Below are 22,157 nucleotides of genomic sequence, written 5' to 3'. Positions count from 1 at the left end.
CATAGGCTAATGGGTTGTAATAAGCAAGAAAATCAGCTAGCAAGGTAAAAGATTGAAATACAAAACAAAGAAAATGCTAGCTTCCAATGCAAAAAACAAACAAAACAAAACCTAACCACTACTAATAATAAAACTTAACCTGAAACTGTGATGACTTAAATTTGGTCAATAAAGCAACAAGCAATGGCTAATACTACTTAATAGACTAAAAATCAAGACTGAAAATAAAATAAAAATTTTACAAGCCTATTTAATAACAATTTACAACTCAGGCATGTGAAATGTATTATTGGTTTTGTTTATTGCTACTTTCATGCTCCTTCCACAGCTGTCTGGTATATTCTCATACGGAGGGTATCTTGGAGAAGGTTTACATGCTGACTCAAGGCACTCAGACAATACAGCTCAGATAGAGCTAATTAAAATTCCTTGACTACATAGGGAATTAAACTCAGCCCCTTGGGAAGCCACTCAGAAACACTTCCAATATTCTGGACTCTGCCTTAATCTTTGGAACTTAAAAGCCATATTATTAGTACCGAATGCCTTAATCTTTGGAACTTAAATGCCATATTATTAGTACCGAAAGTAATTTAGAGATTTAATATTATAAGCTTTAAACCCTTGTGCATAGTATTAGTCTATCGGGATTGTCTATTATTAAAATTCTGTAGAAATAAAAAAAAATGTAAAAGATTTATGGTTATCATTGTACATGTTTCTGATAGGTTTTGATTATGATAGACTGGTTAACAGAATGTGTTAAAAACTGTTACTTTGGCAACTTTAGAAACAAAACACTAAAAAGACACTACTCTAGAAAAACACTGATCATTTTTTTCTAGCCAATTTATTTGTCAGCATTCAATCAATCAATATGAACAAAATCAATCAATATGATGGACAATTGAAATGTAATGCTTGTTACAAACTATCAACAAAACAGTTACTCTGTTCAATATATGTACATCACATTTCACCTATTTTATATACAACTATATTCATTTGAGTAACTCTCTAATTATGAGCTGACAATGACCAGAATTGAAAGAGTCTACCATGATAGTCACTCATGACAATGCCCACAACTTAAATGTCTACCAGGATAGTCACTCATGACAATGCCTACAAGTCATTTAATGCCTATAATGTATTTACATTTACACACAACAAATCCAGAAACTTTCAAATAAAAACTAATTATGCATCTAGAAATTACTTTTGACAACAAAAAGTTTGTAGTTCTTATACTTCATTTTGAAATGCCGAAAATAATATTCGAACTGAGTAGGTCTTACTCAGAGTATATTCACACTGAGTAGGTCTTACTCAGAGTATATTCACACTGAGTAGGTCTTACTCAGAGGATGTTGTCAACAGAATTTTTATCCAAATAGATGTTAATATGAAAATAACGGCATATATAATCAGCAAGCTTCTTTTTAACAGAACTAAAACCTTTAAATATGTTAGAGCAAAAATTATGAAGGCTATACTAAATGTGAGACTTGTTAAATTCACTTGGCTCTAAAAATAAGATGCTTTAATTTACTTTCAATGTCATGAATCATAGCAAAAGTAAGTATAGTTCCCCTTTCAGACCTTACAATCTATAGGACAGATGATGTTAAGGTCATTTGTTTCTGTGGCCCAGTGTTAACAAAGGTGTCATGTGGCCAGCACAACGACAAACTGCTTCTGCGTTTCCCAACAAACGTTAGGTACCCATTAGAGCTGGGTGGACTCAGAGGCGCCCTATACATCCCAAAAAAAAAATCCCAGGACTTCACAGTTCAGAAGACAAGTGCTTTACTACGCAGCCACTGCGTCTCCATCATAGTAAAAAGAATCAATTACATGCAGAGACATAATTTTTTACACAACAACATATGTAAACAAAATACCCTAATATTTTTAAATCAAAAGCACTATTTACAGTGGTTCTTTAGCACCAAGTGATTCTTCTTGTATTTACATTGCAGCCACAAAATTCAAACCACACAATCAGTCACAGACACACATCTCACACACAACTCAGTCACACACAAACTATCACATACAACACTGCCCATATTTACAATCACATACTTAGGATAAATACAATGACATTCAAAATTAAACAGAGTTATGTATCCTCTAATGAGAATCCCTCTTCCTTCCGAATCAGTTCTCGACTTTTCTTGAGCATGGCTCGCACTTTGCTCATCAGGTCCTAAAACGAAATATTGTTAATGTTAATAATTCAATAACCATGAGTACATATTTCTTAAGTCAGTAATAAAAGAAGGTTTAAATGTGGGATAAGATCTGGCCTTCCATGTATCACACTGACCATCTTTAAAGTTATCAGAAAACATTTTGCAGACTTTAAGGTGCAAGATTTCTCACAAAATAAACTTAACGATAAAAATACTGAAATAGTTGAAGATATCTTGTTCCAAGTTTTTAAAAGATTTTAACATTGTTTTAAAAAGAGCTCATGCTTCTGAATAATATTACAGAAATTATTAAGGGAAACAATTTTTAAGAAAACAATTTCATAACAATTAACACAAAATTTCAAATGGTTCACAGTACTCACAGATGATGCAATGGATGTGTTATCTGTTGAGGATCTGCTTGGGGTGCTGCTCCTGGAGATGTCCGCCAATGGTGCAGGTGAATTCCCCTGACTTGTTGTCCTACTCACTGACTCTATCAAGTCATCTGTACTCTCACTGAAACACAACAGAATAAAGTGAGTCAGGTGACTGTCCCAGACAGTGTTAACATCATGTGAATGGAGTCACTAGTTAGAGTTGTTCCCCTTTGCAAGGGAGACAAAACTGTAATGTGTTTATGTCATGTTAACTGTGTGAATGAATATAGAGTTTGTTATTCCAGCTTATAGTGTTTGTGTTGATAGTTTATTTAAACTAATCCAGTTAGGAATTTCAAATATTTTAGAAAAGGAAACAGATAAAGGTAAAAATAGTAACCCGAATGCAGTAAAAAATTTGGATAAATAGGAAAAAGTAAGTAGTTTGTGGCCCCAAAAAAAAGGTGTAACCACACTGAAACTATGCTCACACATTGAGATAAGTCTACCTCTCATTGAACACACTTGGTCTAAGCTTGGAGCCAGTTACAAACCTTGGCCCCTCCCAAAACTTAGACAGGCCTAACTCCTATGACAGAAGGAACCCCCACTGACAAAGCAAGAACGGGACACTGGAACAACTGAGGTAAATTAAACAAATAAGGATCACACATATCTGTATTATCAGCAGTAGGCAATATAAGCAATTTTAATGTATTATTTTTATTTCAAGATCTCTGTTATCATCCCTACCAGTTTTACTTCATTCATTTAAACTGTAAATGTCATCAGTGTATACAGCTCACTGTTAGAGCCTCCTAGATCTAGACCTAGGTCAAGTAATTAATTAGTATTTACTAAAAAAGTAAACGTTTCAAAATAAACACCACCAGAATCCTATTTACCAATGGAATACAATATACAAATCAAGGGAACAATGTTTAAGGATGTTCTACAAATGTTTTGTAGATTGATGGTCACACTTGTTGGATTCACAACTATTTCAAGTTGAAGTATTGATGACCTAAAAATATTGTTTAAAAAATGCATACATCTAGTTTTAATGACAATTAGTCTTTAACCAGTGGTTATAATTATGTGTAAATACCCATTAGAAATTAAGGTCAATACTAAAAGTTTTAGGAGAAGGAAAACTTTGAATCCAAACCTTCGCTGCCTTGCAGCTATACCTTAACATAGGAAAGGCTTCGGAAGACAACCCTGAGGAAAAATCAGGAGCTGGTAGCCCTTAGGCAGATGGTGGCACACTGTGCTACAACCTGGCAGAACCTGTTGCACTACTGATCCCAAACTGTATGGATATTTCAACTTCTTTTAGACACATCAGCTGCATAGAGAGGGGGGAAATGCTGTGTGGACGACATCCTTCTGACCATAGATAATGCCCAGGCTTTCATCTCACTTGTTCTACGAGATTAACCATAGTTGTTATGACTGAAGGAAGCCAACAATAAAAGTTGCAATTTGTCATCATCAACCCAACATTGGGTTATTTTAGTAACTCTTTTTCTATATAAAAACAGCTCTCTGTCTGTGACATTTTATGACTTTAAAGAAGATCTTTACAACTTCTCATGTGACTCAAGAGCTCTTCATTCTCATATAAAATTTCTTCACCTAAACAGAAAGAAAAACCAACCTCTTAAAAATGCTTCTATTCTTGACATTTCCTGCAGCTGTTCTGTTGTTGAAAGCCCTGTTATCCGGTGATTTATCCAATATCTCCACATCACTACCACTGCCGTCTTCAACTCCCTGGTCTGTTTTCATTGGTCTGGCTTGGTCTCTGTCTCGACTCCTGTGCCTTCTCTTCTCTTTTTTTTTCTCTTTCGTTTTATGCTTATCCTTAGCATGTCGAGATTCCTCTTTGTTCCTCTCTCTTCTTGGTGGAGACCTTAACAGAATTATACGAAATGGAAAGCTTGAGGATGATTATTAATTAACAAGTAATTCGCTTAGCTAACTTACAATTATTAACACCACATGTACTTTTTAAAATACATCTCAAAAACAACTTTCAGAATGTTAAAACATGCCACTTTATATGCTTCTTAGATAGATTTTGGAAATGCAAAACAATGATTACAATCAGTGGCCTTTTTTTCTTCATTAAAATTTTAAAAAAATCTTGTAAAAATGTGAATATCATTGAATGAAATGCAGATAAATATTTTACCTGGACTTGGACCTTTTATATTTGTTTCTTTTATCTTCTTTTCTGTTTGGGGAGCGTGATCTTGACCTTCGGAATGCCATTTCACGGTTTCTGCGCTGCCAGGGTGGAGTCCTTTCCCTCAGAGATGACCAGGGTGCTGGCCTGACCGGCCACCGTGGAGGAGTGGGCCGACTAGGTGACCTGTTTAAACGATCGATGATTATGATCAGGTTAAACTTAACAAGCAGACGAGACACTAATTACTAAATGTTATTTAGTTTTACCAAGACAAAATATTTGGTTTCAGTCAAAAATTAGTGGAAATTCATTAAAATGAATCAATACAAATCAAATTTTAAAAAAATTATAAAATTAATTGCCCTAACAACTAGGACCTTATTAACATGAATATCCCTTTTTTTTCTTATATATTACTGCATTTTTTTTTTCTAATTTGGCGTCAGTCTTATGAAATACTGGTAACAACCATAGCGAACAACAATGAAATATGTGTGTGTGTGTGTGTAGCTTCCCCAACGTTTAATTAAAAGTTTTGCAAATTGCCAAATTATTTTAGCTTTCCAGCAAAGTGAGTTTTTATACCCACCCCACAATTGATTTGTCTATTTTATTAGATGGGTACTGCTTGTCCCAGTACACGTTGACTTTGCAGATTTTAATATAACAAACATGTATGATGACTTGAAAACTCAAGGGTTTGTTAATGTACTCATCCTTATGGACAGAGGTCAGTGAGTTAACAAGAAAAGAAATGGGTAATAATAAACTGACTGATTATTTGGACACTCAGAAAAACAGATTGAATGTGATGGCCAAACCTTTGACCGTCATCTTACAACATTCTGACATTAAAACATAGCATACTCACTGCTCTTTGGTGGGACCAACATCAGCATAAACATTTAAAACCTTATTAAGCAAATTAGCATGAGTAAAGCAACCCTGTTCGTATAATATATTAAAAGAAAAATTTGTTAAGGGTTTCATAAACTGGACATTGGATCTGATAAAAATATTTTATTAAGAAAACGTCCAAGAGGGAATTTACTGTTATTTCCATTTACCTTCTTTCTAGATTATAAGCACTTGGCGGGGTGGGAGATCTCCGCCGTCTCTTTTTGGACTTGGAGGAGGATCTGTCAGGCTTAGCCATCACTTGTGGAAAAGGTTGGTTGTCATATTCATACACCAGAGGGTTGGAAACTCCTTCACCTGTGGGAAGTATACTGATAGTAATATACAAGTTTTTCTTTAAAAGTCTGTGTTTAAGCTAACGTTAATTGGATCCCAATATTTCTTGCTAAATTATATCTGAACCAAATAATGTATTTAAAGAATGAAGTTTGTAAGTAGCAATAAAAGTAAGCAGTCAATGTTATGATCAATAAATGAAAAGAATAAAAAGGAGCGCTACAACATACAGACCAGCCAATCTAGGTGGGTAGATAATGTAAAGCTCATCCGTTTCTATGACCAAGGGTTAATGAGTGCCATGTGGCTAGCACAACGACCAATGGCCTTTACAAGCCCCCTATATATCAGATACCCATTATAGTCAGTTTGACTCACTAGCTTCCAAATAAGAATCCCAAAATTTAAAATTCCACTTTTCAGTGGGATTCCAACTGGAGAACCCTTTAACACTTGGCCACCACTCCCATGATCTTGTATGAGATAAATTGACTAAATACTTACCTACATACAAAGGAGCAGAATCATCTGTTATGATAGTAGGCATAGGGCCTGAAGGCTGATTTGTTTTAATAAGATTTAAGAACATGGCTGCCTTTCTCTTCCGTTCCATCTGAACCTGTTTCTCTTTATGAGATTGAGATATCCTCTCTTTCATAGCACTGGTCAGTTTATCTTTCAGCTTTTCTTCAACTGTAGAGTCAAAAAAAAAAAATTGTATTTATTTAAAGTCATTTGCTGACTCAAGTTTTTTTTCTGGCACTTTAAATATTTTTCTTAGCATAAAGCTACAGATGGTTAGAAATCCCAGCTAGCTAATAATTTTAGGCATCTTTTTTTTTTTTCAGAACAAGACAAGTATTTTAAACCTTGGTGTATCAAAGATTTCCCAACTATGAGAGAGTAAAGTAAAGTTTCATAATTAATAATCACACATGCCATGGCATAAAGGCACTAGGGTACATTAAATGATGATGCTATCAAATCTAAACTATATCTAAACGATATTTACATAGAAATTAATTTGTCTTTCAAATCAGGATTGAAAGTAGGGCAAACCGTATGCCAGCATAATTTTGAAAGGGCAATAAAAGACACTTTCACTTAAAATACATTAATGCTACCTCAAACAACTTTTACAAACTAGAATCTTTTAGAATGAATTGTAGTAAGCTGTTTATGTCTTTAATTTCTCCCAGGGATTAAAAAAAATATTTCAAGACATTTTGTGTTAGAAAAAAAACCCACTTTGAATTCTTTCTTCCACACAGACTTGTATACAAATTAAACCTAGAGATGATAGAGTGGATAGTGAAGAGACTGGGCATCATAGAAGAATCTCTAGCACACAATTCAAAGAACCATCACTCTGGTAAGACAAAATCCCATGGAACATTCAAGTTAACTTAAGCTGAATAGATTTGTAGCAACGCTTAGGACTAATTAATTAATGCCATTATGTGTATTAAATATTCTTCTAGCATTAAACAAAACTTGTACACTGATTAGGGGTTGTAAATTACATTCTAAATGTTATAATTGAGATGAACCTTTTTCACACTTAACAGTCTTTGACCATCAATAAAAAAAAAATCTGCAGGTAAGACCCAAATGTGGGAAAAAACAATAGAAACACAACTTTAGGTGCCAACTCACGTTCTTTTTGTGAATCTTCATCTTGTACAACTTTAGCTGTTGGAGTGACTGTACCAGAAAGGTTCTCACACAGCTGGTCCCTTTGTTTATCGTCTTCTCCTGTAAGAGCAATAATAGTAAGAAATATTTTATAAAAAAGGATCAGTTTTAAGTCACAACCTTTTAACAACTTTATTTCAGTAAACCTTTCTCCCTTAAGTTAGAAACAGTTTGCAATGATAACCCATTTAGCTGAAATTACTTTTAAAATAATGAACACAAATCTTAAATGTAATTAGAAATGTGTAAAAAAAAAAAATAAAAACTGATGATCAGCAACACAAACTACAACTAGTTACAGCCCTTGAAGTTTGCGTTTACATCGCAAAACAACATAAGTTGAAACAAGTCTATATATAGTATAAAATATAATATAAAATAATTCTTTGCTTTACATAAATTAAAAAAAAAAAAAAGCAAACAACAATGACTGCACCTTCACTGCTATCATACTCAAACAGCCAAGGTTTGCCTGGCTGCTGGCCTCCTTCTTGGTCTTTAGGCCTTGGCTTTATAGAAAAACTAACGCTTCGCTGAAGATTCTGAGCCGATTTGTCTTCAGAAGTATCACCCTCATTAGCTTCATTGGCAGCTTTGACAAAGCCCTGGAAGAAAACAAAAGTGTTTTTGTTGATTGTCAAATTTTATTATATTTATAATTTTTTTTTTTTATTATTACTAAACTCCTTGCTCTTGTCATGGTTTGTGACAATTACCAAACAATCTCGACAAGTTGTGGTTATATAGTTAACCAAATGATGAATCACAACAGGTAGGGTAGTTAAAAGAAATGAATGACAGCTCACCACAAATAACCCAATTCTAAATAGAAAAACACTAATCCTGCAATTCAAACAAGGATGTCAAAAAAAAACATTCCCTACAAAATTTGATATTATCCACCCCACAATGTATTATAGCACATTTAGTAATTCTTGCAGTTAAATTTGTAACTATATATATATATTAAGCCTAAAACATGAAAAACATGTAGAAAGTATCAAAGTAACAAAACTACACTTTGCTAATATAAAATTATTGGCTTTTAAAACAAGAACAAAGTGTGTTGTTCTGTTTTTATTAGATAGTGAAATTGAACTAAACCAATTACCTGAATATATTTGTCCTTTTTCATCTTGTAATAAAGATGGTAGACATGAAATTCATTCAAGAACTGGAAACGTGGGTCGTTTCTACTCATCACGACCGTCTCAAACTCGGCACCATTTTTAGCCACATACATGGCCATGCGATCAACAATGGGCTCCACATCTGGGGGTGGTGCCTGAATCTGGTTAGGACCCTGAGCTCTGGCTTGCCCTTTAGAAGGCGTTGCATTCTTTGAAGATTTTCTGTAAACAAATAATAGTAACCAACAGTATAGAAGTACTGAACTGTTTTCTTTAAAAAAAAAAAACAATATTCAATGCTTGACTAAATCGGTTAATATATATATATATATATATATATATATATATATATATATATATATATATATATATAAAAAAACTGAATTTTGATCAGTTAATTATTGATAAACTTCGGCCAAGAGTTTTAATTTGCTCATAATTATTATCAATTTTTTATTTGCTTGGCAGCATCTCATAGTGTACATGAAAACATTAAAGAATATTGATTAAAGCTAAAACTATTATAGACTACTTAGCATCAATGTGGCACTGACTTGTTACGGTTAGACGAGCGAGAACTATTGGAAGTGGAGCTTGAGGATGTGGATGACGAGCTGTCGGAACTGTGCGATCGTTTCTTCTTGCCTTTCTCCTTCACTGCCGGCTGCGTTTCCCCATACTCATCTTCTGTGCCTGGGGGCAGAGGCTGACTGTACAGCTGGTCAACAAGAGACTGACCACTCAGGGAGGTGACCATGGGCAGAGTTACTGTCTCGGTTCCAGGGGGAGGTGGGTTATTATGATACATGTACATCATCTGCTCTTGGTATTCATTGTTATAGGCCATCTGGTATGACTGAGCTTGCAAGGCAGCTAGGCGAGAGCTGAAACACACAGCAAATGTCATTACTATTATTTAAAGTATGTTTTAGTGAGAAAAGTCAAGGTAATAACTGTTGTAAAACTATTATTGGCAAACAATATCTAATATTTTGCCAACACCTAAAATATCTATATTTTGGTAGTAAGGCAGTTAGTTAAAATAGAGCTAGTTTGGTGTTAAAACAGACAATTAGATCCCTGATTCTCAATAATTTCAGAACTAGCATTTAATCAAAAGCGCATACTGGTTTCATTTACTAATGAACTATTGGTAACTAGTTTATAAATTAATGAAATAAGACACACTAATTTAAATAGCTCTAAAATTTATAAATCAAATAGTAAGACAGATGCTCTTATTGTATCACTCAAAATAGTTTTGTCCAGGCTTGAATCTGGAAGACTGACCTATATAATGTACTAAGTTTATCTTGAAATGAAAAAGAATGGCTCACCTCTCAGTGTTCTGTCTGATTGATTTAATCAGCGCACCATATGGAGTGTCATGGATGGAGACTTTTGGCAACTCAATAGGTTTTGAAGGCTAGAAGCATTTTGATAAATAAGAACGAGTATTGTAATATCCTAGTTATCATATGCACCATTTACTATCATATTACTCTTACGTATTACAATTTACTACCCTTAGACTATGGATAAAGGACTATCACAAGTTCACACATGAATGTATTTTTCAACAGGCAGAACGACTACAAAAGTCACTAGCATGAAATACTTACTGGAGGTGGGGGAGGAGGCAGCTGTGTAGCTGTATTTGAAGACAGGGATGGGTGGAGGTAGCTGTGATTTCCTTCCTCTTCTTCAGCTGTCGAAGTAGCAAATTGAGACCAAACAAATATCAATGTAGCTATTTACAAACTACAATACAACATCAGAGCTTTCATACATGATAGTGCTGAAACTGATTTATTCTTAAAAGAGAAGTTAACTTATGCACTCTCGAACTACTCATTGCAATAATAATTATGCACCATATCTGCACTAGTAAACTCTGCAAATGGGGGAAAGCCAGGGCTTGGTGATCTAATACAAGGAAGGAGAACTGAAGGCCGGCCACTAATAAGGTATACTGTTGTATGCAAGCGCCACACGAAGCTATTAAAATTGAATCCAACAGTTGAGACAAAGAGGCCATGGATAGATCTACATGGAAAGCAATGATTAAGGAAGGGTAATTAATTGCAGTTGGGGCACACAAAAGAAGTAGAAAGAAGGGTGAAAAAGCTGCAGATGTCCATCCTGTGACCGCAGCGGTGTATCAATGATTGGCCACTTTAGTCGCATGAAAAGTTGCAAAGGAAAAAGAATATTTTGAGACATAAAATGCTACAGAAACTCTGCAAATGTAGAAATAAACTGCAGTGTCGTATAAAATTTTTTGAAAAACTCTTCTTAAGTAAAAGGTGATATTTAAGAACAAGACTTCTTTATTAATCTATATTGAAAACTGGTTCTGATTACAAGGACTCTTTTCAATTAAAAACAACAATACTCCACACAAAAGAGAACAGACAACACACAGAGATTGAACTTTGCTGATTTACTCCTATACTAAATTTTCACAGTTTGATTTGTGTGAAACAAACTAGCAACAGACAGTAATTGACAAAGCAAACATAGATTAGAAATTTTTTTTTATACCAAATAACCAATATAAATTATGTAATTATGATAAAATAAAAAAAAATCTTTTAAATTGAAATAAAAAAAAAAAAAAAAAGAAGCAATATTTTATATGAATTTTTTTAGCCCAGGTTTTAAATACTACAAACTAACTGTTACTGGGTATATATCACTAAATTATATGCATATAAACAGCATTTTTTCCCCATAAAAACTGAAAGATGTTTAAAAAAAAAAAAAAAAAAAAGTTAATTTTGAGGTTAGATTACATTTAAAACGACATATTTTCTATCATTTGGAAACAAAACTTTAAAAAATATGATTACTTATGACTCAAGTATAAATCTATGAAACAAATCCAAACCTTTCTTTGTCTCTTCCTCCTCCATAGCTGGTTTATATTTGCCGGACTTGATCATCTGGACCATGTGCTTGTAGTAAGGGTTCAGCTCATTTTCAAAATGCAGGAAGTCAAACTGACTATTTCCAGCCTGCTTGGTTTTCAGCATAATTTCCATCTGGATACCGTGCTGTGCTATAAAGCTGGCTGTTTTCTCTATCCGAGCATTTTGCTTTACACACGTTGGCTGAGGGAAACAAACAATGTTAAAACTTGACAATCATTTATGAACACATTAATGTGACACTAGAAATAGGTTCCCTGACACAAAGAAGTTTCTCTTCTATAAGTTGTTTACAAACACACTGATATGGCAAAAAAACAAAAAAAAAAAATTAAAACTCACTAAGTGCATGTCTGCTGGAAGTTGTAGCTCTGGGGACGGCACAAATGGTTTTTCATCGTCTTCTTTCACTGTCTCTGTGACAACAACATGAAGTCATTGATAGAACAGAACAAACAAATATATTTCACTTCAACAACCAAGCAACTAAGTAGGTAAGAAAATTAGTATCATATCTTTTACTTACAATTTCAAATCTTATTGTGTAAGAAAAAAAAAAGTCCTGAAATATTTGGGTTACAAATATATATATATATATTTTATATATATTTACATTCATGTCTTACTGTGTACTTTACAGTTACAATTTGAGAAAGAAAGTAGCTTAAATCCCTATTAGAATTATATAATTGACAACAAATTTCGAAATTTTCATTCAAGTAATTAGTGAAGTCTTCCTTGATTGTTTGCTTAGTCTTGCCAAGAATACTGGCGTTTGGAGGTGGCAGTGGGCAGGGTTTAAACCTGGGACCATCGAGACAAAAGTACACAGCTCATATCACACTACTAACAGCCAACTGTTGTAAAAGAGTGATTCTTTAATGATTACCTCATGATGAAGATGAATAAATAACAGCTAGATACCAAAAAATTTTCCGAGCTGGCTCATGTAGACCTCAACTGCTATTAATGGACCCGTCTTTACCATTCATTTGTAAAAATTGTAAGTAGTGTCTGACATCTAAATGCTGCCTTTACCATTGATTCTAAAAATTGCAAGTAGTGTCTTACCTCTGAATGATGCCTTTACCATTGATTCTAAAAATTGCAAGTAGTGTCTTACTTCTAAATGCTGCCTTTACCATTGATTCTAAAAATTGCAAGTAGTGTCTTACCTCTGAATGCTACTTCTTCATTTTCTTCCCCATTTTGTTCATCATAACTGAACCCAACAGCTTTGTAGCCTTCTTGAAGAGACAAGTAGTAACGCTTCCATTCTTCTTCTGATTCAATAATTAATATATAAATAATTAGTAAAAGTACACGATTAATTGACAGAAATTTAGAGAAGCACAAGATTATTTTAAAATATTGACCAGGAGAAATTTGGGTGTAAGCAATATTTCGTTAAAGAAATGTATAGTGAAACTAAAGTCTTATGTGTGTTGTTCTAAAATTATTATGAAGAATAATTAATATTTTTATTAATTTGAAACACAAATGTAATTTTAAAAAATTTTCAGAAGCAGATTTAATTTAAAATAAATGGCTACTTTTTTCATTTCAATTTAATTCTTGCCAACTATTAAAAGGACAAGGCTCATCTCATACTGCTAATTGAACTACTAAACATATAAATGCTAGGGTTAAATGTAAATGTTTAACATGTTTCTGATGTTTCTTCCAATTTGAATAAAACTACATCCTAGCCCAAACCCCACACAGGAAAATGGGGGATGGTGGCGTGTAGTGTTTAAGCACAGACCCATCAAATGACAGTCCAGAGCCCATACCACACAACCTGGCAGCAAACCAAGGTGAATGAATTAAATTGAATAAATAAATATAGTTTTCCATATTTGCAATATTTGTCTGAAATAGTAAACTGAACAATTTATTATTAAAAGTCACTTGGAATTAGCTTAAATAGAATGTATATTTACTTCTACAGAGGTTTTTATTTTGTGTAATACTATATTATCATAGATTTGTATTTGTCTAATTATGATCCACATAAAATTAGTTGCACAGAGGGCATATTTCTATCTGGATGTCATACCAAAGTGACATAAAATTGTTTTCTAAAGAAGATTGTAATTGAAAAATTACTAGTCTGGCTTACACATTACCTATATTTTTACATAAAATAAGCAGCTAACAGTTTTAATTCCCATTGGTTCGTAACTTTCATTAGTTTTTAGTCTGCTTATGGCCAACATTCACGCACACAAAAAAACAGTAACAAAATGCCATTTTTAAGTAAGTCCACATCCATACAATTGATAGTCTGTTGATTTTTCTTCAAAATAATGATTGCATGACTTGAGTAGCTAGACAACAACTGACCTTCATAAATTTGGGCTTCTCGTACATCTGTATGCAGTTCTAAGTAACGCTCTTCATCGCACGCTTTTTCGATGGCTTCTTCTTCTTCTGTAAGTACCGGATTCTTGTTTGCGTTTTCACTATCATGTGATACCAAATCATACAGGTGCCCACGGCCATCATATCTGCGCCAAGCAAAATATAAACACAGTAAATATCTAGAGCTTGAGTAGAGGTAACATTTAGTGATAAGACTTGAACACAACAAAATACAATAAAGAAAATAATTTTTTAAAGTAAAAAAAAATGTGTCTTTAAACTACAAGGAAGTAAAACATTGTATTATCATATTTACTTGAACTGATTTTAAAACTAGGATTAGTGCTATTAGTCTCATACAAACAAATTAAAATACATAAAATCGTATAGAAAAAAAAAAAGATAACAAAATAATCATGTTGTTTTGAAAGCATACCCAGCCTTGCTATGCTGCATCAACTGGAAGCACCTGAAAGTGCATCTAATCCACACGAACCAAATTTTTTTTTTAAAGTTTCATATTTCCTGGAATTGATTCAGTTTTGACCACACAAAAATAAAAAAAAATGATAAAAGAACAAATACAAATATTTAAAAACGCTGCAGGCTTGTTGATTCATCCAGAGTATAATCCAGCTTCAAGCAGTTCAGAAATAGGGATGAATGAAAAGACCCAATTTCTAAAAATGTGACAATATCCTAGCACATCCGAACATTAATATATAAAAAATATTTTTTTTTTAAAATGAGGGATGAATTGAACTAGAAAAGTATGTTCATGCCATTATGTTTTTATTTTCTAAATATTACTATGTAAGATTTTTTCTATTTTCTTCAAAATGTTAGCCTTGATAGCAAAACAAATAAATAGGTGTCTATTGCTGGTCTCGCTCTGCAAGTTTAACAAGTAGAAGGGTATTTATATTTAATAAAGTATAAAGCATTATAATTTATGTTTAGTTTCTACTTTTATTTTCTCTGGGCTTCTAGTAGACATTCTGAGAGGCTAGGAATTTGATTTGAACAAGACTTTTGCAAATTACTAAGTAGGGTTACTATAGTTTTATTAAGGAGATTTATTTCATGATTTATTTTATATTTAGCAGCATTTACTATTCCTTTTTTTTTTTCTCTAGTACAATTTTATTGACATTTTTGTGAACTGGGGTTTGATAGAAAACAAGATTAAAAAAAAACAAAAAACATTAGCATATTACATTAATTTCATTAGATATTTTTAAGATTATTGAAAAAGTGATCATTTATTTTATTTTATAATAATTGTAAAGCATCTAGTGAAGAGTAATTTCTAGGCCGGAATTCCCACCCCACTTTTATGATATATATATATATATATTTATAATGCTTTAGAATAAAATATGTTTGCAAATAAAAAAAAAGCTTCAATATAATAAAAACTAGATCATATATATAAAAGTCTGAAGATAAGTTTAATATAAATATAATATCACTAATATTAGTCCTCTAGAGATTTATAAAAATAAAAAAAATGTTTAGATTTTATTTTTTACTTAGATCTAGATACTTGTTAAAATTTTATTTATGTGTTTCATATCACAATTAAGTTAATTGCACTTTTTATATATATATATTATATATTTGACAAATACTGTAGAGATAGATTAGTGTAGACGAGTGTGGATATTTAATACATGACTGTCTTGACAAGTAACAGGTAAGAACCAAATGATGCCAATTACTTGGCAAGGATCTAGATCTATAATAATCTAATAGTATTTAGTGTATAGAATTTTAATGTCTATAACTATAAAAACAGATATAATTTATATCTAATTGTATTTTTTTGTTCTTTAAAGTTAGACTAGTTCATGATTAATATTGTTTAACTGAACTGTTGATTGAGTTTAGCTTATAATTTTTACATAATATAATAATGTTAGGTGTAAATCACAGATTTAACTTGGGGATGCTGATATTCTTATATTTATATATATTATATATACACGCCAATATGGCATTGTGATATAATATATTCAATTCATTTTTATTTGTCATTAATAAATTATTAAAATTGATTAATAATAAGGGTTCAACTACAAGTTTAAAAGACAACTTGTTACAAAGTAGACTCTAATACAATGATTTTTTATTTAATAAATCATTATGATTACTTTATGATTAAGACTAAGATTTAATTTATTTTTTAAATTATGAATTATGATTGATTGAATCATCATAAGTCATAAGATAATTGAATGGAAAAACAAAGGAAGTTTAACTTAAATATTTGAAACTGATTTTGTATTTGTAATTGGTTATATAAACTAGACACAAGGACCCTAGAAACTTTTTCAGTCATCCCATTTTGTTCAAGGTGAGCTTGATTTGCTGAAAAGTAAATAAGTTGTATTACGCGAAAGGTAAATAAACCGCGAATGACTACGAAATCGAAACCTTGGTTTATGACGAACTGTTGTCGAGCACAGACCTGTCTATCATTAGTCTTTCATCTCCCATCCACGGTATTAAGAGTTTCCCCTTGTCAATGTCGATAGCTTTATCATCGTCTCTAAATATTTTGCAAGCATATCCAAAAACTAATAAATCATCAAGCGAATTTTTAGGATCAGATTTGGTCGTTGTTTGTGGATCGTCCCACCACAATGACGCCGCCATTTTGAATTAAGAATCTTGACATTGCTTATAAAAAGAGTGGAGTCCGAAAAGAAACGAATATAATTTCTGGAAGTAATTTTTAGCGGCCCCCGAACGGGGAATAGTCGCTATTAGTTTTGTGTGGTTTGTCTGTCCGTCCGTCCCGTTTAGATCTCGTAAACTAGAAAGGATATGGAAAATCCGACATTTTATTTCAGACCATGCAAAGTTCTGATGCAATGGCTACGTTTTTCTTTTCTGAAATCGAAAAATTTAATTTTTTAAATTAAATATGCAAGCAGTTTTTTAATAAAAAATACACCATTTTTACAACTATTCTTTATTAATAGTAATTAAAACGGGAGGCTATTTGGTAAGGGAGGAGAATATTTACCATATTTTTAACAAGTTTATGCAAACGGTTTTAGATTTTTGTCAAAAACATTTTTTTTTGACAATTGTATTGCTAAGTTGATTTTGTTCTGTCATACTTAACTATTACATTTACAAAGAAATGTTTACTTTTTTTTTAATAGAAAAAATCTATTTAGTATGCATATAAGTTGGACATAATTTAAAACAACAATTAATAAGTACTTTTTCATATTTCATAACAAACGAATATTCACACTAGACTAGAGTAACACCTTTAGTAAAATCACTAAATTTAGAAAGCCTTCAGGACAGAAGGCTCAAAAGTAAAGTAGCAATAATACATAAAACACTGAACCATAATCTTCAAATACAAAAACAAAATTTAATAAAATACTCTGAAACACACAAAGATAAAGGCACATTCCTCGTCCCATATGCTAGGACAAATTTGTACAAATACTCCTTCTTCCCTAGTGCTATTAGAGCATGGAATGGGTTGCCTGAGCTAGCCAGGAAAACCAGTGACTTGGCAGAATTTAAGTCATTGGTTAATATGCATGACTAAATGCATGACGCGTAGGACGTAATCATCTTCTTTTTTGAAGTAACGTCTGTATTATATAAGATAAGATAAGATCACGTGAACTGCAGTAGTGCTCAACGTATATAATATAGCATGGAACACTTAACTAAGTTTTTCTGTGTTTTTTTTTTCGGAAATATTTTTTTTCTTGAGGCTTTGAATAACAGATTGACTCTTTACAAAACAATGGACCTCATTCACCAATCGTAAACAAACAACATTTAGCCACGTGATGCTTTATCTCTTCTATATAATTTACGATCTCATGTTTAATTCATGATGGTTGTCACGTGACAGTTTTTTTTTTCCACTGTTTTATCAATAAGATCACGTGACTAAATGTTGTTTGTTTACGATTGGTGAATGAGGTCCATTAGATCAATTAGATACTCAGTATATGATATCAGTTAGGCCAGGTTCACATCTAACTTCTTCACTTTCACATATCCCTTGGTCTGATGGACCTTTGGGGCACCACACAAGATAGATCAACCTTCTTCCTCCCTTCTTCACTATCATTTGCCTTCGATAGAATTTCATTCTGATATCTTTCTGAAAATATTGAAACCTGCCATTTTACCTGGCTGGGTGGACCACTTCGGGGGCCGATAGTGAGTTTGTGTTTCCACACTAAATAAACCAGTGCGGAGTTCCAGGTCTTTCCAGAACATTATTTGATCCGGTACTACTATATCTTCAGAACGAAATAAAATACTTCCCACATTGATCTACTTTCCTACCAGTCGCCGCAAGGAGCTCACTTAATGAAGCAGGCCTAAATCTACAAGAATTCAAGCAACAGCCTAGGAAATACTAAAGCAAAACTACAGTCACCAAATTCCATGTGCGTAACCAAAGCAGTGAGTAGCTCATCTCCCCCTCCCCCAAATAAGAGATTTCATAAATGGTTGTTGTCCTAACAGTCACTGGGCTCCATCTTAAGCGCTGTTAGAGGAATGGCAGGATTTTACACAGAAGACACCTCAGAAAATGCATTTTGAAAGCTCAGAATACAGGGAAAAAAAAATTGGCGCCGTGTATCCGCCCAGACCCTCTGGCTCTGGGGAGCTATTAGCAAACTTTAGCTATCAATGCAGTGGTATTTACTGTCATTCCATTAACTCCAGAAAGAACCTAATCTAGGAGACAGAAGACTTACCCCCTCCAAACAAAAAGTATATATAAAGAAACACAAGTGGAGATTTTTTAAATCTCCATAACTCCCCTCTCACAAAAAATCCTGGCTAGCCCTAAGTCATATCTAAATATAGAACACTTTCCTTTATTTCTCTCTCCTTGAACTGTAGGTAGCACAATTTAAAAAAAATAAATAAATATTAAATTAATTTAACTCTTTCTCTCCGTAATTATTTTCCACTTTTCGATGGAATTATTTGTTTTGTTTCACTACCCTATTATGATTAAACATTTTGTATGCAATTAGGAAATATTATATAAGGTATACTATTATAGGCGAATGCGTGTTCTTTTTATATAACACAGGTTAAATTTTATAAAATCAAAATTTCATTTAATTTGATGGGGTCAAATCAACGTTGATATCGTCAGTTAGGAGTGAAAGAGTTAAACACTTCAGCACCGTCCTCATCTGCACATCAAGCATCCGCGCCCAAGCCATTGCCTGCCTGGAATAAATCCCAATCAACTATTCACTTGCTGATTACTTCCTAGCTCAATCATGGCGCGATGGGGTTTATTGTTCAAGGACCCACGACCAATACATATAAAAATAAATATATATAGGTTGATGTCGAAAATCTATTAAGGACAGATGCCTTGTGGGAAGCCCCCAGGACTTAGTTGGGTTGTTGTGAGGGGCCCCTTTAGGGCATTTACTGGTTCCCATACTTGTGACGATCAATACACATTAAGATATACGAAGGTTGAGCATAAGACTCCGAGTCCTATCTAGTGACATTGCGGACTAATGGCATGGACTTTGAGAACCTCGTTCTCGTTTTCCCCTTGAAGAACTTGAGTACTTTATGTATTGTCTGTCTTAAGTATTGTTTTCTTGGAAATGCACTTTCACGTTAGATTCAGTACAGCTCAGTTTGGACTCGTTCACAATCAGTTTAAAGGTATAAAGATAATAATAATATTAATAATAATAATAAATAATCTCTATATATAATCCTCTTCTTTCCTCAACAGTTTGGACGAGCAAGAAGTAAAGGAAAGATCACTCTCTTATTTCTGCGGATAGTAACCCCACAAAAAAAACAAGAGGGGGGGGGGGGGAGAACAAGTGGATATTCACACGTCGCTACGGATGGCTGCGCGCTGGACAGTCAGCCCTGCCGGCGCCTTCGACATAGAGGTCACGGAGGTCACGGCCCTGCCCGCTCCCATCCCCCATCTTTCTGTGGGAGGTTTGGACTAAGAAGTAAACTATCTTCAGCTCTGAAGGAACATCCGAAACATGTAAAACATTTTACAAACAAACACTAAATAGCAGGGCCTGACTTAAGCATTGTGGGGCCCTATTCGAAACGGATTTCGCGGGGCCCAGTTTGGATAGGGATACGGATAATAAGTGAAAATTAAGAGTTTGTATTAGAAAATATATTCGTCTTTGCATTCTATTCATTCTTTACTACGCACAGAATTACTACACGAGCCTTGCGTGTTGCGAAGTCATACAGTATGTCATAAGAATTCTGTTTCCTACATAGATCACGCTCATTAGCAAGAATTACGAAATTACCAAATGTTTCTGCACAAATAGTAGGTCGAATTCGCCTCGTACAAATCAAATAGATATTGCCAAAAGTAAAAGAAACTTGCCTCCGAACTTTCTGCTAATTCAGTCATTTGATTGGGCTCATCGCTTTCATATATCTTCGTATTTCTTGTTTATATTTTAAAGGTACCCCTTTCAGACCTAGTGATCTATGGGGCAGAGGATTTAAAGCTCATCTGATTCAACTTTATGGAGCCGAGACCTGGAGAAAAACTGAAACTGCCATTAGGAAAGTGCAAGCTTTCATTAACAGCTGCCTACAGAGAATCCTTCAAATTCGTAGGCCAGACACCATCAGCAACAGTGACCTCTTCAAAGAACCAAGGAAAGTCCTGTAGAAGAAGAAATCAGAAAGAGAAAAGAAGGGGCTGGATTGGGCACACTTTGCCCAAATCGCCAACTACCATCACAAGGCAGGCATTGAAGTGGAACCCACAAGACAAAAGATAGAAAGGGTTTTCTAGAAGCACCCATTGACATGAACTAGTTGCAGACATTAAAATTTAGTTACGCCTAAAACAAGATGGAAAGGATGGTCCGGGACAGGGGACTATGGAGATCTATTGTTGGCGGCCCATACTCCAATGGTGGTGACGGGCTGTAAGTAAGTAATCGCCTTTAAATGACTTTCCACTACGTATGCCAGGCTGGCCCTACTTATTAGAATTACGCGTAATCTAGCTCAAAAGGCCAGACTTATACAATATAACAGACGCTGTTTGCACTGGGATTCGAACTGGGAACTCCTCGGTTCGGAAGACAAAAATTTTGATTTTATAAACCTCCAGCTTATGTAACCAATGCAGTGATCACCTAGATCTATGACCGATAAAGCAACAACGTAAAAAGTAAAAACAGCAAAAACAACAACTGTAATATTGAGTTTGTAGAATTTATGGTTGATCCTATGCCAATACAAGCAAAATATAAAAAAATATTAAAAAAAAGCAAAGGTTATATTGATTGAAGGGAGAACACTGTGCACTCAATATTGTAAGTTTATCTCCCTTTTTCTTTATAAAAATTAATTAATTATCACTAATTGATTAAATAATTGATTAGACCTACTTTTTTTTTTATTATTATTGATTTGTGTGTTGTCATCGACGATGGACAATATTGCAAAATTTCACCCTGATCCGAGAATGGGAAGTGGGAAAAAAAAAGTGTACAAGTATTCACCCAGACAGACAGAAAGACAGATGGAGTAAGTTAATATAAGCTTTGTAAAAGTAACACTGTTCATACGCCATTCCAAGCTATAGACACGGACAAAGAGTTTTTGTTTTCCTTTAGAAACGCAGCAGAAGAGAAATGAATCAACAATGACTATGTTTGTAAGAGCAGGATTGGTCATCAGCAACTGTTTCGCTCTGACTATATAGCCCTGTATTTATAATTAGATCGGAAGACATAAATTTGGCCTATTAGCTTGACAATTGTTTTACGTTCTTAAAGGGAATTTGTTTATCGCTTAATTGCAAATGCATTCTAAACATAATTCTTTTAAACCATATGGTGAAAAGTGTAAAATTAAAAATGATTAAACAACCACATGGCCTGCAATACCTAGATCTATCTCCCTTTCTACAATTTATATGATTTCAACGTAACCATCTCAGATATTCTACTAATAGTTTGTCTTGATCTCACCATAAGTGGCCGGATTTCTGTTGCTAAGAAAATCGTTGTGTGCCAGATAGATGTTTCCAA

At 33.5% G+C, this 22,157-nt stretch overlaps 1 protein-coding gene across 3 annotated transcripts; it reads right to left on the bottom strand.

Moving 5' to 3' along the window:
* Positions 1 to 831: 831 nt before the first annotated feature.
* On the bottom strand, positions 832 to 16,768 carry LOC106053993 (splicing factor, suppressor of white-apricot homolog). Of its 3 annotated transcripts, XM_056006235.1 has the most exons (18): positions 16,556 to 16,667; positions 14,522 to 14,610; positions 14,068 to 14,231; positions 12,897 to 13,004; positions 12,064 to 12,137; positions 11,682 to 11,904; positions 10,414 to 10,499; positions 10,129 to 10,217; positions 9,346 to 9,675; positions 8,773 to 9,013; positions 8,098 to 8,266; positions 7,623 to 7,721; positions 6,471 to 6,659; positions 5,840 to 5,987; positions 4,776 to 4,955; positions 4,239 to 4,493; positions 2,582 to 2,717; positions 832 to 2,212 (listed from the first exon to the last, which is right to left on the bottom strand). In XM_056006235.1, the coding sequence occupies exons 2-18, from the start codon at positions 14,539 to 14,541 to the stop codon at positions 2,126 to 2,128; spliced, it is 2,598 nt and encodes an 865-aa protein (XP_055862210.1). In that variant the 5' UTR covers positions 14,542 to 14,610; positions 16,556 to 16,667; the 3' UTR covers positions 832 to 2,125. The 3 variants fall into 3 exon arrangements, with proteins under 3 accessions (XP_055862210.1, XP_055862208.1, XP_055862209.1); XM_056006233.1 differs by lacking the exon at positions 14,522 to 14,610 and having other exon boundaries at positions 16,556 to 16,768; XM_056006234.1 differs by lacking the exon at positions 16,556 to 16,667 and having other exon boundaries at positions 14,522 to 16,259.
* Positions 16,769 to 22,157: the final 5,389 nt, after the last annotated feature.

The sequence above is a fragment of the Biomphalaria glabrata genome, chromosome 12, assembly GCF_947242115.1.
Source record: "Biomphalaria glabrata chromosome 12, xgBioGlab47.1, whole genome shotgun sequence".
NCBI classification, from domain to species: Eukaryota; Metazoa; Mollusca; class Gastropoda; family Planorbidae; genus Biomphalaria; species Biomphalaria glabrata.
Note: the sequence above shows the minus strand (reverse complement) of the source record. Positions and strands in the feature narration are given on the sequence as shown.